The 19,823-nt window shown below is 44.2% G+C and overlaps 1 protein-coding gene across 1 annotated transcript in view; it reads left to right on the forward strand.

Moving 5' to 3' along the window:
* Positions 1–19,823, forward strand: part of DENND2A (DENN/MADD domain containing 2A) — a 37,047-nt gene that overhangs the window by 8,887 nt on the left and 8,337 nt on the right. The window contains exons 5-13 of the mRNA XM_010144075.1: positions 1,666–1,863; positions 4,750–4,843; positions 6,023–6,073; positions 9,032–9,219; positions 9,936–10,045; positions 10,257–10,326; positions 10,953–11,030; positions 11,512–11,652; positions 13,788–13,936. Coding sequence (XP_010142377.1) covers positions 1,666–1,863; positions 4,750–4,843; positions 6,023–6,073; positions 9,032–9,219; positions 9,936–10,045; positions 10,257–10,326; positions 10,953–11,030; positions 11,512–11,652; positions 13,788–13,936 — 1,079 coding nt within the window. The remainder of the gene's footprint in view (positions 1–1,665; positions 1,864–4,749; positions 4,844–6,022; positions 6,074–9,031; positions 9,220–9,935; positions 10,046–10,256; positions 10,327–10,952; positions 11,031–11,511; positions 11,653–13,787; positions 13,937–19,823) is intronic.

Consider the following 19,823-nt stretch of genomic DNA (forward strand, 5'->3'; position numbering starts at 1 on the left):
GCCTTTCACCATAGCTATGGCTCCTGGCAGGAGACACTTAAAGAGCTGGATAAGAGTAATTATGTTACACTACAGTGCTTTGACATCTAAAAGCTGTGAACCGTATCAGAAAAGTGCTGCAGCTAACAGCGGTGCAGATCAGGCTAGAGACCGGTGGGGAATAGGTCTGGACAGACTTTCAGTAGGTAACTTTTATCACGAGTGCAGGATGAGATTGTTCAATGTGAAAGCTCTTGGCAGACTCATTTTAACGTGTGACTTCTCTGTGGGCAGTAAGCATTTTTCTGAGTTGAGTGTCTTCTGCCAAACCATCCAGAGACACCTGAGCTAACCTGAATGAATGAATTGGTCTGGCAAATATCTCTGCTGTGTGTGTCTGTCGATGGAGGAAGGCCATTGGCTATGGTGCTGCTGCAACTTGTTCAGAACTAGCTTGGATGCCTCTTCCCCATGCCACTTAGTGCCATGTAGATACATCCTCTGGGAGTGCAGATACAGTGCCCACCAAAGGTGCAACTTAACCTTGTTAAAACTGCTGGGAAATTCTGTAGGAGAAGACAAAAAGAGTTCTTATTGAGCATCTTTCTGGTGAGAAGTGATTTGCCTTTCTTTATATTTTAGGATGAGAGGAAACAGCCTCAAGTTGCACCAGGAGAGATTTAGCTTGGATATTAGGAAAAATTTCTTCTCTGAATTTTTAAAGCATTGGAACAGGCTGTCCAGCGGAGAGGTAGAGATCTTTCTGGTGAGAAGTGATTTGCCTTTCTTTATATTTTAGGATGAGAGGAAACAGCCTCAAGTTGCACCAGGAGAGATTTAAGTTGGCTATTTGGACAAATTTCTTTACAGAAAGGGTGGTAAAGCATTGGAACAGGCTGTCGAGGGAGGGGATGGAGTCCCCATCCCTGGAAGTATTTAAAAGACCTATAGATGTGTTACTTAGGGACACGGTTTAGTGGTCACCTGGCAGTGCAGAATTATTGGTTGGACTTGATGATCTTAAAGGTCTCTTCCAGCCAAAATGATTCTGTGATCTGAGGCTGAGCTTTCTGCTTCTCTGATGCTGTTTTTGGTCAGGGACTTTTAAGAACTTTACTCTGGTACTCTAAATACCTACTGCTGTGCTTCCACTGAACTTGCCTGTGAGCTTAGAAGGAAACCAGTCTCCGTAATTGTCTCTCATAGCACTTCTTGTACCTTCCACTGAAATACTTAATTCTGGCTACCGTCAAAGACAACCATACTGACAAGTGTTTTTTGTCTGGTCTCAACTGCTTCTCTGTTCCTCCCGACTAGCTGCTCCTTATCCGAAATGTTTGTGGTTGGCTGGTTGGTTAGTCTTGTTCTGTTTACAGTCCCAGCCTCTGGATTACACAAGTCCTGGGAGACTTTTTTTTCTCACTGGAGTGCGGCGTCATGGCCAACACCTGACACTGCATTCTGTTTTGGATCGAATATGAGATGGTTAAATTAGCAGTCAAGATAGTCCTGGTCTAGCCCAGCAGCTGGGTGTGTCCTTGTGTGTGCAGAAATCCATGAGCGTTCTCAGAATTTGGGCTGTTTTGCTGTGGCTGCCCCGCTGGATTTACCATCATGACAGTGTTAGCAATGAAGCAAAGGTACGTAAGGTGCTGCGTTTGTTCATTCCTTCTCCTCCATTTCCAGTTGCTTTCCAAGCCCATTTTTTTCCGACAAAACTCAGAGCGGCGGAGTTTCAAACTGCGAGACATACGGAAACTGAGCCGTGATGGGACTGGGTCACCATCGAAAATCAGCCCCCCCTCAACCCCCAGCAGTCCAGATGATACTTTCTTCTCCTTGGGAGACCCCCAGAATGGCAAGAGGAGAAGGAAAATTCCCAAGGTAAATCTCGGGCTTTCTCTCTTTTGCTTGGTTTCTTCCATGCAAGAATGTATGAGACAGTATTTTCTTTAGTTTTCAATGTGGTATCCCTGCAATATATCTGTTGTCCTGGCAGTTGTGCTTAACTTGTGTTTAACCTCTTTCCTGCCTGAAGGACAAGGCTCACCAGTATCTCTGCAAGTTTTGAAGAAGTTATTTTTCTGTCTGAGATATCATGATTGTCAGCAGTGATAAAATAATAAGAAAAATATTTGAATTTTGAGATAAAAATTGAAGTTTGTCGGAGGGGAAAAAAGCAATTAATATTCTTGCAGAAGACAAATCCCATCATAATTACTTCTTTGCTTGATGGATAGTACAGTCAGAAATTGTCTGTGTGAGTGGTTCCCTCCTGGCAATCTGTTGTTCTTTGCTAGGTCTGATTCATACCCTGGTGGTTTCTAATTCAAGGTAGAGTGTGATTATAGATGAGTAATGAAAACACTGATATTTGAGTGACAGAAGTAGTCGTCTGTAGTCATGAGCATTTTCTGGAGTGACATGTCCTGCTTCATATTTGGATACAGCACGAGTCCATTTCAATTCTGCTTTCCTTGACGTCTGTCAGGAAGTGTATTCTGTCCAAATGAGGTTTGGCGGTAGTCTACCTATCGAATGTTTCAAAGACACAGTTATAAAACCACAGTTGCTTATCCCAGTCTTTGCAGGACAAGCAGAAGCTACCAGGGACTGTGGTGATTTTTTTTTTTTTCTGAACCCACAGTTTTTTGGGGGGAAAAAAACGCACCAGAGGGATGGGATGCCATCCAGAGGGACCTGGACAAGCTGGAGAAGTGGGCCTGTGTGAACCTCATGAGGTTCAACAAGGTGAAGTGCAGGGTCCTGTACCTGGTTCAGGACAATCCCCGGTATCAGTACGGGCTGGGGGATGGAGGGATTCAGAACAGCTCTGCAGAGAAGGACTTGGGGGTCCTGCTGGATGAAAGGCTGGACATGAGCCAACAATGTGTGCTTGCAGCCCTGAAATCCAACCGTATCCTGAAGAAGCGTGGCCAGCAGGTCAACAGAGGTGATTCTGCGCTCTACTCTGCTCTGGTGAGACCTCACCTGGAGTACTGTGTCCAGCTCTGGAGTCCTCAGAACAATAAAGACATGATCCTGTTGGAGCAGGTCCAGAGGGAGGCCACAAAAATGATCAGAGGAGTGGAGCACCTCTGCTGTGAGGACAGGATAATAGTTGGGGTTGTTCAGCCTGGAGAAGAGAAGGCTGCAGGGAGACCTTATTGTGGACTTCCAGTACTTAGAGGGGCCTGTAAGAAAGATGGGGGATAAACTTTTTAGCAGGGTTTGTTGCAATAGGAGGAGGGTTGATGCTTTTAAACTAAAAGAGGGGAGATTTAGACTAGATATAAGGAAGAAATTCTTTACAATGAGGGTGGCGAAACACAAACAGGTTGCTTAGAGAAGTGGTACATGCCCCGTTCCTGGAATCATTCCAGTTCAGGCTGGATGGGATCTGAGCAACCTGGTTTAATTGAAGATGTCTCTGCTCACTGCAGGGTGATTGGACTAGGTGGCCTTTGGAGGTCGCTTCCAACCCAAAGCATTCTATGATTCTAAAAAGGGATATGTTTCTGTATCTTCTTTGTTTCCTGGTTGCTAGATCCATGTTCATGTTTGCATATCTGATTTTTTAATGCCCTCTCTGTATACCTCAGCTTTTCAGGAAGGAGTCAAACACTACAAATATTTAGGGAGTTCTTTCCCAGTATGCTTACACATTTGTGCATGCGCTTGAGCTTTAGCCATGTGTTCACACGTACTTTTATGTCAGCTGAGGGCAAGATTACAAGCATGTATTTACCAGGCAGTGCCACTGAGCGGTCTTGCAGAGAAAGCTGAGATTTGCTGAGACTTGAGCTGGGTGACTGGATGGTGGCTGCACTTCCACATCAGAGCATCCTTCCTCTCACTTAAGTATTTAGATCAAAGTTCTCTGACCAAGTGTGTGGTGGACCTATCTTACCTTGAGCCCTCAGGACAGGTGTGCAGGGACCACAGACTTTCTGGAATAAGTTTGGATGCTCTGGCTGTGTCCTGCTGCTCCTGTCTGGGACCTTAACAAGGAGTCAGCTCTGCTTGGAGAACCCCGGCACGGTCCTTCTGCAACTCTTCTCGCCTTAAGAGATTGACTCTCAGAACACAGAGGCACTGAATAAGCCACTAAGCCCAACTACGCCCAACACTTAAATGTCTTTTCTGGTCAGCTGGGAGGCCAGGGATTAAAGGACTTGCAAAACAAATTGCTAGAATAAAGTACTTCTTCATCATTGGTTCTCACCCATCTCAAATTCTTCAGCATTCCTTGTATGATGTGATTCCACCATGCTTGGTATGAAGGCTTTTCCAGCACATTCCACAACAGATATTAAAGGCATAAAGGCATTCAAGTTTGCTGTCACTCTCCAGCCAGTTCTCTGTTTTCAGGCCTGCAGACCAGGGCAGGTTCCCAGAGGACCCTTTGGTGCTCTCTGGAGCGTGGACCACAGTATGGAGAGGCCGAGGTGGGCATTGTCAAGCTCATATGGCCACGCAGCGTGGAAGTGCATTAAGACCTGGCCTTTCACCAGGGCTTGTTACCTTGAGCTCCTGCTATGCCAGCATGACTGTGCTGCTTCTGTACCAGAGCGAGTGTGGCTGTTGGCAGCGCAGGTGCTGGTTGTTGCGCAAGGTAGATGCCAGTAATTGTCAGTTCCGGGCCATCAAGTGAAGAGTTTCAATGTGGCCAGGGTTGGGAAACAGGGCACTTTGCATCAAATTCTCGTTTTCTTTCTTGCCTGGGGAGGAAAATAACCTTATTTATTTGTTCGTGTGTTTGCTGAGCAGCTTGTGTTGAAAATCAATGCCATTTATGAGGCACGAAGGGGAAAGAAACGCGTCAAGAGGCTGTCACAGTCTACAGAGAGCAATTCAGGGAAAGGTAAAGGAACTTTGAATCATCATACATCGTAAGACTTTTTGAAGACTTGTCTTGGAGTTCAGGCTGGCTTAGTGATTTATGTGACGTTTTCTAGCACTTCTTCCTGTCCAAGATGAGGTTGAATTGGGGCTTCCATCCTTTCTTTTTAGAAGATAAAGACTTTGCCCAAAAGACTTTCATTAAAACAGAACTTTTTTTGTTTTTCTTGTTTCGTTTTCATTCCATGGCTTTACATGATAACCTTACAAGTTGCACGAAAAATGTCCCCCCTTTCTGATGTTTATTTCTGGAACAGGCTGGAGGCTTCAGAGAGGAATGTTCTGTCCAAAGAGACTGATTTGCTGAGATTGAAATATTTTGTGAGAATGTGTCACTTTAGTGAACTGTCCAATGGAAAATAGTAGATTTTGAAACAGTCCTGGTTTCTCCAGCATTTCCATAAACAAATAGCCTCAGCTGGGAGTCAGGGTTTCTAGACTTGTATGGCCATCTCCATCACAGCAAAGATTGAGACTTTTAGCCTCCCTCTGTCAGTTGACAACTCACCAGAAGGTACTTCAGACCAATTACTTTTAAACACCTCATCTCCACAAAACTTTGAATAACGTCTTTCCAACACACTGTTTTTTTCCCAAAACATCCTAATTTCCAGCAAAGGTTGACCACCAGTTGTATTAATTTCTTATAATTATTTTTACCATTTATCCTATTTTATGTAGGATATACACCTCTCTGAAGCCTCTAAGGCACCATTGACAGGAACAAGCTATTGAACCATGTAGACTTTGAGTCTGATTCAGTCTGGCAGTCGTGGGGTTTTTTGTTTGCTTTCTTGTTTTGATCCCTCGTCCCGCAAACTGCATATTAACCATAATTTTGTCTTGGTGTTGTGCTTACACCAACTTGGATAAAATACTGCTCTGGCGTTTTATTCTTTATGCAATTTTTTTTTTGGCTATGCAAAATTGATTTTATTTATTTATTATTTCCTGAATGAATGGCAAGATTGGTAAGCTGAATGTGTGTGGGTATGTGCACCCTTGAAAAGATTGAGGCCCTAGTGATCTATACTGTATTCCCCTTGAAGTTGCCATACCTGGCATTCTCATGCCAGTGATAAGAATTGCACAGTTATAAATTGGCTTTACTTAATTCATCTTCCCCTTTCTTTTTTCCTAGTTACAGATGAGAACAGTGAATCAGACAGTGACACTGAAGAGAAGCTGAAAGGTAAGGCAACTGTGTGAAGAGAGCAAATGGCTCCTGATAAACTCTGGGTCAGGATCTCTCCTCTGTGTTATGCTTTTGGAGAATGAGCTTGTTTCCACTCAGAACACAGTGAGAAAAGAGAGATCTCAATGCTGCAGAGGAAAATCCATGGGTAGAGGACTGTAGGAATCCAGAACAAACATCTGTTCCAATTCCCATCAAAGCTCTTTGCACTGATTTTCCTAGGATTTGGCTTGGACATTATGGAAATACACTGAGGTTTTTCTAAGCACGCAGTCACCAATGCGTGACCAGGCTGACGGAAGCAGTATTGCATGGGATGGGGTGTTCAGAAACCCCACTACATGTTTACTAAGGGAGAAAAACCACCACCCAGACTGGCTAGCTGTGAAAACAGAATTGCACTTTATGACTTACTACTAGTTAAACTCTTCTGCAGTGGTGCGGTTGGGGTAAAGCACTGCATTGCTTGCTTCACTCTGGTAGAGCTATGTGGTATACTGGTCTCCATAATACTCTTCTGAAACCTCCTTGTACTGGTAATTAGCCCTGTGACATGCTGGTGGCATTGCAATCTTTTGGGAAATTTATATGGCAAATCGAAGTCCTGGCAGAGTTAGAACGCAAGATAGAAACTCCCTCAGATTCCAAAGTTTCCTGACTCACATGAGCACCTAGTCTGGGTAGCAGGTCAGTACTCCAGCTGAAAAGACAGACATAAGCAGCAGCTGCCACTGTGTCAACCCCAGTGTGTTATGCTTAGGACTGCTCATCCTTTCTCCCTTTCAGGTTTTTAGAACGGCAAACTCAGACCGAGTTCCCTCTTGTGCACACAGCTTCACACACAAAAGAACTACTGCATACTCTTGCTCTCCTCTGCATTGGGAAATTTTTTATCTATACTGCTGTGTTAGCAAGATCAAGCTGAAAATTGCTGCCACCACCTAACTTTTGACAGGTTCTCAGACTAGCCTGGAGACAGATGTTGTTCCCAGATTTCACAGATTGTCTTGAAACACAATGTTGTGAAATATAGTCCGTGTTCAGATGTAGCTGAGAATGACAGTGTAGATGTGGCCAGGAAGACTGAAACTCTTTTACTGGTTGTCATAGCAAATGATGTGCATCATCCTGGGTTTCTCTGTAACATCTGTACAACTGGAGCTACGAACTGCCTGTAGAGGGGATGATGGAGATTGTGTAAAGTCATCCCAAATCCAACAGCACTGGACTCTGAACAACATTCAGGTCTGCACCTGGATCTGAGTAGATCTCTGTAGATCTGACTGCGCAGATCTACAGAGGAGCTCTGGCACTTGCTGTTTGCTCTAGCTACAACTGTATTTTGCTTTATGCCTTGTTAAACTTATTCTATTTTTAAATAGCAGAGTGAGATGGTTTAGCAAGTCTCTTTTATCTAGGACTTTCATATGTTTTACTTAACAGACCAAACACACCAGACAGTTACCTCTGTTTAGTAAGTCACTGTACATCATCTGAGACATAGTAAATCATCAGACTGCATGTCAGAGCTGTAAGTGCTGACCCTTGGGGAGGAAAAATGTTCAAAGAAAAACTCCACCATGGTGAGAGCAGTACAATCCTGGTGTCTTCAGTAGGTTGCACAGAATGTAAACAATGCAGAGCTTGAGCAAGCTTTTCAGAAGCCCTCAGCATTGCTGTGACACTGCTTCTTTTGAAGTTCCTGGTAAAACACAAACCACTTCTGAAAACTTTTGAAGAATTATAGCCTTAGAGCAAATAGCATAATAGGTGACGGGAGAAAGGAGTCTCGGCTATCTTCCCAGCACTTTTAACTGTCCAGGGATTGTGACACTCTCTGATTTAAGAGGCACCTCAAGATTGCTTTAAATTATATTGTCTGGAATAGTCCATGAGTGGCACAACTCTACCAGACAGAAAAGGTCTGTCCTAAAGTGTATACCATCTCTCAGGAAGCCCTGTCTCCCAAGCAGACATCTTATGTGCTTGGAGTTCCTGCAGTGTCCCTGTGGTTGTTGTTTCTGTCAAAACATTGGGTTGCCACCCACATTTGCAGAAAGCACAGTTATGAGAATGTGCTGTAGTCTCTGCTTGTAGTTAATTCTTTCTTTTGTAGCAGGGGTAAAGGAGACATCATGGAGATTTAATATGGGATGAAACTGTAAAACAAAGCAGGGGGGTGGTCTCAGGGAATCTCATCTGGTCTCTTCTCAGCAGGCAGCTTTTCATTACTTTCCGTGCTGGAATGTTTATTGTCCCACAGTTCTTTTGTATTGCAGTTCCAGTTTGTTTGGCAGTTTTTCTTGTTTTCCCATTGTCTTTGGTGAACTTGTAGAAACATGGTCCTGAGCAATTGCTTTTAGGCACAGGAGAGACTGGCAAGAGCCAGCCTTTTCCTTTTGCACTTCTTTTCATGGTTATTTTGCTTTGTTTTGTTTTTGTTTTTTTCTTATTGACCTATAGCCCAGTCTGCTTTACTTAGTGCTGGAGACTCCCAGCTTCCTCAGCCAGTGCTCCCCTAGCAAGACCCAAGTGCTGGTCTTGTAAAACTGTGGGAGTCACTACCCACAGCCTCCTCTGAATAAAGGTGATCAATCATCTGACTGTGCTGTCTTTGAAAGATGTGTAAGTGCATGCTAGGATGAGTGCCCAGATGTTACCTGTTACACGGTGTCCTATATGGATCTCACTTTGGGTTGTCTTCACCTGTAAAAGCTATCCATGAAGTCCTTCTGCTGCCAGAGTTCTTTAGAGTGATTGCACTCACAAGATTACACCCTGTCTCTGTCGATATTTATAGTGCAGCTTACAAAGGGTTCTTGCCTCGTAGTCAGTCACTGACAAAGTAAATGCCGTGAGGTGGTTTCAAGTTATCTGTAAGTCTCTGCAAAGTGCTGTTGGTGCTTTGTGCAAAGAGCTAAACTAAGTTACAACCTCTAATCTTTTTCTTCACAGCTCACAGCCAACGTCTGGTGCATGTGAAATCTCGTCTGAAGCAAACACCGCGATACCAAACCTTAGAACGGGACTTGATTGAATATCAGGAGAGGCAGCTGTTTGAGTACTTCGTTGTGGTATCACTGCACAAGAAGCAGGCTGGCGCTGCCTACATCCCTGAGGTTACCCAGCAATTCCCATTGAAGGTGTGGTGTCTGTTGGGAAGGTCTGGCTGACATGTCTCAGATTGCCTGGTGCACTTGCACAGCTAGAGAAGCCACAGCTTCTCTCTTGACTGCACATTATATGAGTAACCACTCTGCTGTGTCCATGTTCAGTGAGACCAAAGACAGAGTGGCTGCAGTCACCCGCTGGGAATTGTCACGGTATTCCTCATTGTTAAAAGAGCAGCTGATGTAGATCTCTCGCTGCCCTTGGCTGTGACTTTTATGTCATTTATTCCCTTTCTCCTCCTTTTTCTTTTTAAGAACACGTGTCTTCTCCCAAGCATCAGTTTTCTTTAAGGGAAGGCACAGCTTTCACCCATAGTCTAGCTCAAAACAGGGAACAAGGAACAGGAGAAACACAGAGCCAGTGTAACAGTGTGTCTGTAAATGGGATGTAACCAGAACTCCCTTCCGTCTTCAGTTCTCTCGCCACTCACTGGAAGATGTGTCCCACATTAGAGGCACAGTGTAACTGGAGCAGGTGCTGCAGATGCAGGGCTTGGTGGAATTGGGGGCACAGAGTTACTTTAAGGTATCTAAAGATTAGGTGAGCCAGCATCACAGAAATTTTAATATCTTCCAGGCAGAAGCTTAGCCTCTGTCATCACCTCTTCATTTGTCACAGAAAAAAATATTTGAAGTCATTCCATCACCACATAACTAATTGGAAACATTCCTTCTCTCTGTTCTGCTAGCTTGAGCGCTCGTTCAAATTCATGCGTGAGGCAGAAGATCAGTTGAAAGCTATTCCCCAGTTTTGCTTCCCTGATGCAAAGGACTGGGCCCCTATCCATCAGTTTGCCAGGTAAGTACTGTACTTTGTATCTTGATTCATGCAAAACAGATTTATATATCAAGCTAATTAAATATGTGTGCTGTTACTGTAAGAAATCAGGCAGAGCACTGAGAAGGGTGTATTGTAAATGCAGAAATATTGTGGGCTTATTGGGTTTGTATGTTAGAGACTTTGAATGTGGGTGATGGGTATCTTGTCATTCTGATTTTGCTTTCTGCAGTGAGACGTTCTCATTTGTCCTTACGGGGGAAGATGGAAGCAGACGATTTGGATACTGTAGGAGGCTGCTGGTAATTACCCCTGTTTTTCAATTTTCCTAGAGATGCAGCCTTCCATGGGGTTGGTGTTACTGGCACCTATTCTGGGAAGTGGAAAGCTGCGGCTCTTCTTTTGCAGTGTAGAAAGAAAGAACAACAGCTGAACAGCTTTGCTCTCTGCTGCTTTGTTCAATGCCCAAGTTCCTCTCTGAGTACCATCCTCCACTGCAGGGATTGCTTTTTTATCTTTTCCTTATGCCAGTGCTTAACATTAGGACCGTGGACTGTTGTTCCGTCACTAAACTGCAGAAAGGAATTTTCTCCTTTAAGTTCAGATAGCTACTAAATAGTTGTCTAAAGCTGTGCTAGTCCTGTAGGCTCAGAGTTGTCTCTGTAGAGCAGTTTGCCCTGCCTTAGTCATTTGGCTTATGAGGGCTGGGATCATACTGTGGAGGTGCTCATTTCTCCCCATTGTTTCTACAGTACCAGGGTCTGAGCCAGACTCAAGGTGTTGTCATCAGCAGCCTGCTGTCAAACGTCTGCCAGTTTCTGAGCCAGCCAGCGAGCTGCAGAACTGAGAGACTGGTCACCCTGCAGTAGTTATAACTCTGACGTTTTCTTGGTGGTGTTTGTGTCTGTATTTGCGTTTGTCTTGAAAGCCAAGTGGGAAGGGGAAGCGTCTTCCAGAAGTTTACTGCATTGTGAGTCGCCTTGGATGCTTCAATCTCTTCTCTAAGGTGAGTGGGAGAGAGAAGGGAAGCTTGTGCTGTCGGCCAAGAGGGACCTGAAAATGAAGTCAGCACCAGAAGAATGGGGATCGGGGAAGCTGATGGCTGTAGAGAAGGCCTGAAATGATGTTGGCAAGGCAACCACATGCTAATTCCAGAACCTAGCAAAACCAGTTAAAATGAAAACTACGTTGTCAGCTGTTGCATTCTTCCTTCAGCAGAACTACCAGAACACAAACTGGGAGATTAAAAGGTGGAATCCTTACTCCAAGGGCGGTGGGGAATTTGAAAATTGTAAGCTTTCCAATGCCCTCAGTGGAGCTGGATTTCTCTTGCTGAAGGAGATTAAGGGTCTTCAGTTGCATGTTTTACATTCTTCCATGTGATTCAAGGATGGGTTAAGGAGAGAACATAGATGCTGGTGCACTTCCTGCTGTTGCCTCCCTCATCCTGATTTACATGTTTTTGTGTCATCGTGCCTTTATTTCAGATCTTGGATGAGGTAGAGAAGAGACGGGGCATTTCCCCAGCACTGGTGCAGCCTCTCATGAGGAGTGTCATGGAGGCACCTTTCCCAGCTTTGGGCCGGACAATTACAGTCAAGAACTTCTTGCCAGGCTCAGGAACAGAGGTAAAGGCACTACTCTAGAGAGTGCAAATGGTGCAGGACTGACAATTGGAAGTTGGGACTTAATGTAGCACTGGCGGTATTAAAGAACAGATTGTCTGGCAGCTGTGGGGTAGGAGAAGCTAAGGAGTAAAGTAAGGGACCCTGAGGAGATGACATGGAGACTCTTCTAGTGACCATTATATGGTAAAGATGAAAGTTAGGACACATTAGCTGTGCTAATATGGCAAAAGGCAACAGATGACCAAGTGGCACAGACTGGTAGACCTCATGCTGCATAGTACGTGACCTTGGGTCTGCTGAAGGCCCTTGCTGAAGACAGGATTTGTAATACGTGCTTCAGCATCCACTGCTTGTGGGGGACAGGGCATGGGGTTCTGGTCAAAAAACCACACAAGGGCAATATTGCAGCAATATTGCAGCCTTGCAAAATGATATTTTCACTTCATGGAGGTGAGAGTACATGTTGCACTTCCCCCAGTGTAGTGCAAGGACAGTGGGAGGGGTTTAAGGGCGCAGAGCTTTTGTAGGTACCACTTGAAGGACTATGGGAGGGTGGAGGGAGCCAAACTGAACACAGTCTTGTTAGACATGGAATACCTTGAATGTGTGAGAGGGGAAAGTGAGCGAGTTGATAGAAGTTGTGTCTGAGGGCTTTCAGCATACCACTACATGGTGACATTCTCATCAACCAAACTGAAAACAGTCTAAACTAATTGGAATTACTGCAGAGCACATGCATAGCTGGTTAAAAATCTGTGCTCAAGGAGCAGAGTCCCAGTGGTGTGCTGTCAGGCTGTGAGAATGTTTTGGCAGTTTTATTTCTAGGAGTCTTAATGTTCATTAATTATCTGGTTGATGGCATAAACTCCACATTTATACAACGGGCAGATGACAGTGTTGGGATGGGTTGCAGGCACTTCAGAGAGTAAAGGATTAAAATTCAAAATGACCTTTCTAAATTGAAGGCTGGTCTGAAATTCCATATGAAGAAGAGCAAAATGCTGGGAAGAAGAAATGAGTGTCTAACACCACATGGAAGTAGCTGAGTGAGCAGTAGTACTTCAGAAAAGGATCTGGTGCTATAGTGAGTCAAAGTGAGCAGAAGTAACAGTATGGTATTATTTAAACAAACTCCTGCATGGTGGAAAAAAGTGAAGAGGATAATAATAAATAAAGGCAATTTTTTTCTGCTTTCCAGCATTGGTGAAAATTTATTTAGAATATAATTTTCTAAAAAATGTAAGCCCTAGGAAAAAAGCCCCAGAAGAGTAGTTCCACTTATTAAGTGGTTTAGAAAATATAGGCAAAGCTTGAGTAACTTTTTTGCTTAATATAGAAGACAAAGCAGGACATATGACAATCTTCCAATACACGAGAAGTTTCCTACAAAGAGGAAGGTCATCAATTGCTCTGAGTGTATACTGAGAGTAAGACAGTGAGTAGTTGAAGTAATTTGCCTCTGAGATGTTTCAGCTGCAGGCTTGGTGTGTTGGTCAGGGTAGTTCAGAACTAAAGCAATTTTCTTGTGGCATTTATGAACTATCTGATGTTGGAGGCTTTCAAGAACAGTTTAGATAAGCATCTGTGTAAGATAAAGTGTATGAAGTGCTAAGGTGATGTGACAAAAGTTATTAAAGTGTATATAAACAAAGGAAAATGCCCACAGGCTGCTCTTTTCTGTAACTGGTATTAAAAAATATATAGTCTGTTAGACATCCAGATTCTTGCAGCAAAAAAAGAAAAATTGTAACTATAAAAATAAAGAGTGTAAATTCGAAAGGCTCCATTGCCATTCTGCTGCTTGAATGCCAGAGAGGCATTGCGAGCAGCTCTCAGCTCTTAGCTGGACACAAACTGGTTTTCCTCCCTATGAAGAGCTCCTTGTCCTCAGTCCAGTTGGGAGAACTTGTGGTTGGTCTCATGCTGTGCGCATTGGAGTGGACTCTGGATCGTTTCATCTGAAAGAAGGGTTTGTGGGAAGTCTGGAAAGGCTGTGTTTGAGGGCTTAGCGCTGTGTGGTGTTCGCCAGCACAGTCAGCAAAGCTTTTTAGCTGTGAAAATACCACTTGGGTCCTTGCTTGCCACAGTAGGGGTGGACAGCAAGAGCTGACGGGTTATCTTTTTCTCTCTGACAGGTCATCGAGCTGCGGCGGCCTCTTGACTCCAGGCTTGAGCATGTTGATTTCGAGTCCTTGTTCACGTCCCTCAGTGTGCGGCATCTGAGCAGAGTGTTTGCTTCCCTGCTTCTGGAAAGGAGGGTGATCTTTGTCGCAGACAAGCTCAGGTACCCACTTGCATTTCCTTATATGAAGTGCTGCCAAGGAAGGGAGGCTGAGAAGACTGTAGTAACTGATCTCTCTGTTGTTTGTTTCTTCTCTGCTGTTTTCCAACTTTGTATCTGGTGTGAGTAGGGCTATACTCAGACCTACTCTTCAAAGCAAAACCCCACCTTTTGCTCCACGATGCTGCAGTGTTCCCCACTGAGCTGTGCTGGAGTTTCCAGGGATCAAGCCTCAGACAGAGATCACCATCCCTTCTAGGTTGTTCCCTACTGTCACAAAATCTTCTTAAATGTGAGCTTGCATTTTAACTTTGGTTTCTCAAGACTTTTTTCTTGTGGGGGATGGAAGTTGCCGTGAGTGGGAATAAGACAGAGGACTTCCCCCTTCTATTTTGAATCTGCTTAATTTGCTTTTTTAATTTTTTGTTTGTTTGTTTGCTCTTCTAAATTGCAAAAATGGGCTCAGGTTTCTTTAAGATCTTGTGCAGCTGGTGGCTGGCAGCTCTCCAGCCCTTGAAGCACTTGAGGATTCAGGGAGGAGAGTTTGCCAAGACTGGGGAAAGAAAAGCTGCCTGGATGAGTAATGACACTTAGGAGCATGCTCAGGTTTCAGGAGCATACGATGCCCCTAAGCTGTCTGTTTTCACAACTCCCAGGCAGCAGGCTGCAGCTCTGGGACCGAGCGCTGGGGCAAAGAATGGGGAGGCCCTTTCTACAGGAAAGTGAAGAGAAGAATTCACACTGCAGGGATCCTGCAGTGCAGAGCTTTCTGTAGGCAGAGCTCAGGCAGTCTCGTCATAGGACTAGGACAGCCAGAGGGAGGGAAACTGTAGCACCTAGGCAGCACTGGCTGCTTGCAGGTTTTGGCAGCTGCCTTGGATCAGAGAGGGGAAGATTGGCCTCTTTATAATCACTGCTTCATTGTATGCGTAGATATTTAGTATCCTGGATACTTAAGCCACACATTCATGCAGAGAAAATGAGGTAATTCATCCAAACACTGAATTTCTATGTAGCATGTATGATTTATGTGATAATTTATGATGACAGACTTTGTTTTCAAAGGTTTGTCTCTTCCTCTGTGGGACAATTTTTACATTTTGAGAAAATCTGTTAAGGACACAGATGAGACTGTCATCTCTACGTGAGGGCTGGGTAGTAAGAATAAATGGTAGGGAATTTTTTTTTAGGAATCACTTCAGAATGATCCTTTATTTACCAGCTCCTTTCCTACCACATCTTTATATGACAGCATACCAGCATGTTTTCTGAACACGGTGTATGATACAGAATACCTCCAATTCGAGGCTCTTCCATGGGTTTTGGTGGGGTTTTCTTGTCCCTGTATCTTTTGTTAATGTATGCAGGGTCCTTAGGAATGAGTCCAGCTGCCCAAGCCTGTAAAAGAGAATGGAGAGAGCTATAGACTCATAGTTTCTAGAATCTCTAAATATACCATAAATGGCTTGCTTCATTGAAAAAAAGAATTGTCGTGTTTTAAAGATCCAGGGTCTGTTAGGCCACAGGGCTCAGATTCAAATAGTTCCCGTAGGTTTGCCAGCTGTCCGGAAGGCTTTTAATGTTTGATGTTTCTGAGAAGACCTTGCTCTGAGCATTTTCAGGAGAGTATTTTTATTTTCCTATAACAAAATATGAAGTTTCTCTGGCTCTCATTTTTGTGGAGATAAAAACCTTGAAAGTTACCCCAGAAGACTGTAAAGGCTTGAAAAACAGAGAACTAATAGAATAACCCTAAAAATTAAATGAGCTATTGTATTTTAATCCAGTCCAGTGACTTGAGAGCCTTTCATGAGATAAACAGTGTATTCTACATGTTGGTGGAAATTCCATGTTTTGAAAGGTGATGCTATTGTAGGTACAGGATATTCTGTCCAAATGATACTTTTCCTGGTACAGGAAAACTTTGAACTCAGTGAATATTAAGTAGTATTTACTTCAGGGGTGAAAATGCCAATTTCAGAGGAAAGAAGAGAAACACTTTTTGGCAACAGCTTAGGAGAAAAAAATAAAAAGGCAGCTGTTGGAAACTTCTCAGAGGTTAGGAATGCTCGAAATAATCCAGCTGAGATGGATTAACAGGGAGAGTGCAGGTGACATGGAGAAAGATGTATAACATGTTACATTTATCGTACATCTTTGCAGTTCTTCACATGGGCACCATCAATAGCTATCAGTATGTGTGTGTAAAGGTGTGTCTGGGTTTGAGTGACAGAAAATTATGTATGCAATTTATTGACATCTTTTAATTGCTGTAAAATCAGTCTGTGGGAAAAGCAAGCAGAAAGATCTCTTGCCAAATACTGTGTGAACTGTGAAATGTTTTCAAGCTGAGCCAAAAATTGCATCTAACAAGTGTGCAGCAAGTGAAATACTTTGTCTTTTCCATCTTCAGAATGAACATTGAGTCTTTTTTAAAGACCTGTCAATCCAAAGCTTGGCAGCGGAAAAGGAAAGAATTTGGTTTATTAGTTTTTGAAAGATTTTTTTTCCCCTCTGTTGTTATGGAAACTGGAGTATACATTGTCTCACAATCCAGGAAAACGACTTTGTTAAAAATATAGTAGTCTTTTCTAACTTTTGTTTGCTCCTGCACTGTGAACTTTAGTCCTGGGGTGGTAGGGGCTGTGTCACAGGTTAGGTGCTGCAACACGAGAGCTGGTTTTGTTTCCAAGTGATGCTGGCTGGCATGCAGTTTGAGGCACTGTAGACCAACCTTCTAGAAGGCATCTTCCAGATAAAATTGGTCTGATTTCACAAGGTAGCCGAGCTAGGCAATTTTAACTGGCCTGAGGGGGAGATGTGTTAGATTCAGAGGGCTTTTTACGTCACGAGAACTTACACAGGCTTAAACTCAAGGCACCCTTTTTCCGGAACTCCTGAAAAGCCTGTTGTGGATCTGACCAACTCAAGCTATTGCCTCTGTCCCTGCCAGAACACCACAGCTGTGTCAACAACACAAACTGGTCATTGTTATCAAAGGCAGATCTGAAAGAATTAGACACTTTAAATGTGGTCATCCCCAGCAAAAGGTAATTAATCATCAAAAGGAAGCTTTTTCCGTGTGCTACAAACCCAAATCTGGGACTGCAAATCGCAGCCTCCAAAGTTTCCCCATTTTGTATTGTGTTCAGGGAGAAGAAGAAACCCGAGGAAGAATGGATGTCAGATAAGTGTTGTTTTGTCAGAGAGCATCGTAAGGCTCACCTCTTCACCTGCAGTAACCTGCCACGTCAGTGGGGGGCAGTGACGGTCCCCACAGCTGCTGGAACTTGGCATCCCGGCGGGATTTCCTGCAGTGCTGTGTGAAATCATGGGGCAATGTTTGAAAGCTCCTGTGCCTGTTAAATGCTGTAAATCAGATCTGTGATCCATCATAAGTAAATCCAGATGTCAGAAACCCAAAGGTGTTTTTGTAAAATGAATCCTACTGTAGCAGAGCTTATAAAAAAAGAAAAGGAAAAAACCCACGTGTAATCAAACCATCTTAAATGGCTGAATGCCAGCATATTTTCAGTAGTTTAGTTAGTGCAGGGAGCAAAGGGCTTCCTGGCATTAAACTCCAAAGGGGCTGATGGATTCAGTAGTGTTTTTCAGAAATAATGCAGCATCCTAAACCCAAAAGAGGGATTCAGCTCGAGGGGCATTTTAGCACACGCGCTTGCTTTTGGAGTGGAAAGCTGGAAACCCTGTAGTCAGTCTGAAGTCTGGGAGGAAAGCAACCAAACTGAGTAGCTAGTATCCTTCGTTACAAGCTTTTGCAAGCTGTCATGGTGTCTTTTTAGAGCAAGTCAAACTAGTCTTAGAGCAAGCTTTCCCAGGAGACGAAGAAGAGTTTGTAGTTGCAGCTGTTGTGTTTAGATTCTACATTGGCCACCTGTGACAAGGTGGCTGCCAAGAAACAGCAGCTTCACAGGGTGCTGTATGGTCGGTTTTTGCATAGGATGCTATGTGGAGGGAAGGCCTGTTGTGGTGTTTGAGCAAACAAATGTCACGAATTGCTGCAATATCATCGTTTTGACCAAGGGAGTGCTCAGGCAGAGAGATCTGTGTGTCAGTATATATCCCCATCAGCCCTTTAAGGAAGGATCTGACATGGTTCTTCATGTACGTGCTTACCCTCTTAGCCTCTATACTAGCAATATCTCAGTCTCTCCTGCAGGCTCTTGTGCAGGTGACATCAGACATGCAGCTTGGCCGTGTTCCCTACAGGAGATTAAAGGAATCGAGTAAGAAAGTGCTTTGAGAGTGCATGAACCTCTTCTGGTTGTGTTGTGCACGTAACTATGGTTAATTCTGTGCACTCCTTTCAGAAGGAGGCATCCAGCTTGAGCAGTGCCCAGAACTTCAGTGGCCGTATTCACCTTCTGCTCAGATGGGTACCTGCTGTATTACACCTGTGGTGCAGTCTGGGCAGGCTCCCCCATCACACTGACTGAAGAGCACTGGGCCACACAGATAGCGTAAGAAGAGTTTGTCATACTGGATTCTTTTGCAAAGCTCAGTAGCCGTGGTGTGAGTCAGCAGTCCCTTAGTGCTTGTTGCAGTGCTGTTTGCAAGAGGAGGAGGGAGCTTACGCTTGAGTCGTTCCAAAGGACAGAGGTTCTGCTGGGCCCCTGCAGAGCTGCAGCTCCCTGAGACTATCTGCAGAGCAAGTCTGACTGAATCACATGTGGAAGAGACACCTCAATGTTACCTCAATCCTCTGCAGTCCATCTCTGAACTGCTGTGCCTTCAAAGGAGGCTTACACATCTCAGCCCCATCAGTAATAAAAATGTCTTCCACAGTGAGAAATGTGGGGGGGAAAAAAAAAGGCAGAAAAGCAGAGATCACTAGGATTCATCCCTGCAGCGATGAGGTGCTCACAGATGGAAGGGTGGAGGGGGAAGCTATCTTTATTTCCCACTGCGTGATGCATACAGTTTCAGACTTACACAGCTCTGTCTGTGACTTCCTCTAACTGGACCTCAGCCATCTTTCCTCCTACTTAATCTCTCACGTACCATGTGTACTCGCTGGGACTTGAGTGCAGGGTTGAGGGAAGAACAAGCCACCATAAATATAGTAGGCGATAGCATGCTATAATATCTCACCATGCCATAAATAACCATGTGCTTCAGCTGCTCACTGTTCATCTGTGGAGCTACCTGGAATCACAGAGATCTTTTCCACTGGTTTTCGAGTGCTGTCTGTAGCGTCAGTTTCCACCTTCAGGCAGGAAAGTTGGAGGAATCTTCAAGATCGAGGATTTGAGACAAAGGTGAAACTTCTAACACTTGCACATTGAACCTTTCCTCAGAGAAGAGGAGGTCCAGCGGTGATGGTCTAAGAGTGATCCCGCAATGCTGCACACAAGCGGTGAAAGGAGGAGTTCTTTCAGCTTTCACTGTGCTGCTGCTGCTGTTACTGGGGCTACTGGCAGTCAGAAATTGAAGAGTGGAAAATACTCTGTGCCGTAATGGAGGGGAAAAGAAGCCCCTGCTTTTGCATCTGCTGACATGGATGGACATGTATAGGTGTACAAGTAGTGCGGCCATGAAGGAGTTTTTACAGGGTGTCATCACCTTGGAATGCACTTCAGAGGTGGTACATTCACTTTTGTTGCAGTTACTTTGAAGATTAGCTTGTATGAAAGATGTAAGAAAAATAACCTACTCTAATATTGTTCCCTGATTTTTTTTCCTAGGTGGTTTTTGTATTTGTTTTTTTTAAATGTTCCTGTTTCTCACTCTGTGTGTTCTCATTATTTTCACCTTGTTTCTCTCGGGTTCATTATCTACCCTGCATGTGTGGTAGACACAGCAAGACGCAGGCTTGCTGATGAGGGTGGGGGCAGCTTGAGGGCAGCGACAGAGGGGGAGCCCGCAGGCA

This window comes from Buceros rhinoceros, unplaced genomic scaffold (assembly GCF_000710305.1).
Source record: "Buceros rhinoceros silvestris isolate BGI_N320 unplaced genomic scaffold, ASM71030v1 scaffold13019, whole genome shotgun sequence".
NCBI lineage: Eukaryota > Metazoa > Chordata > Aves > Bucerotiformes > Bucerotidae > Buceros > Buceros rhinoceros.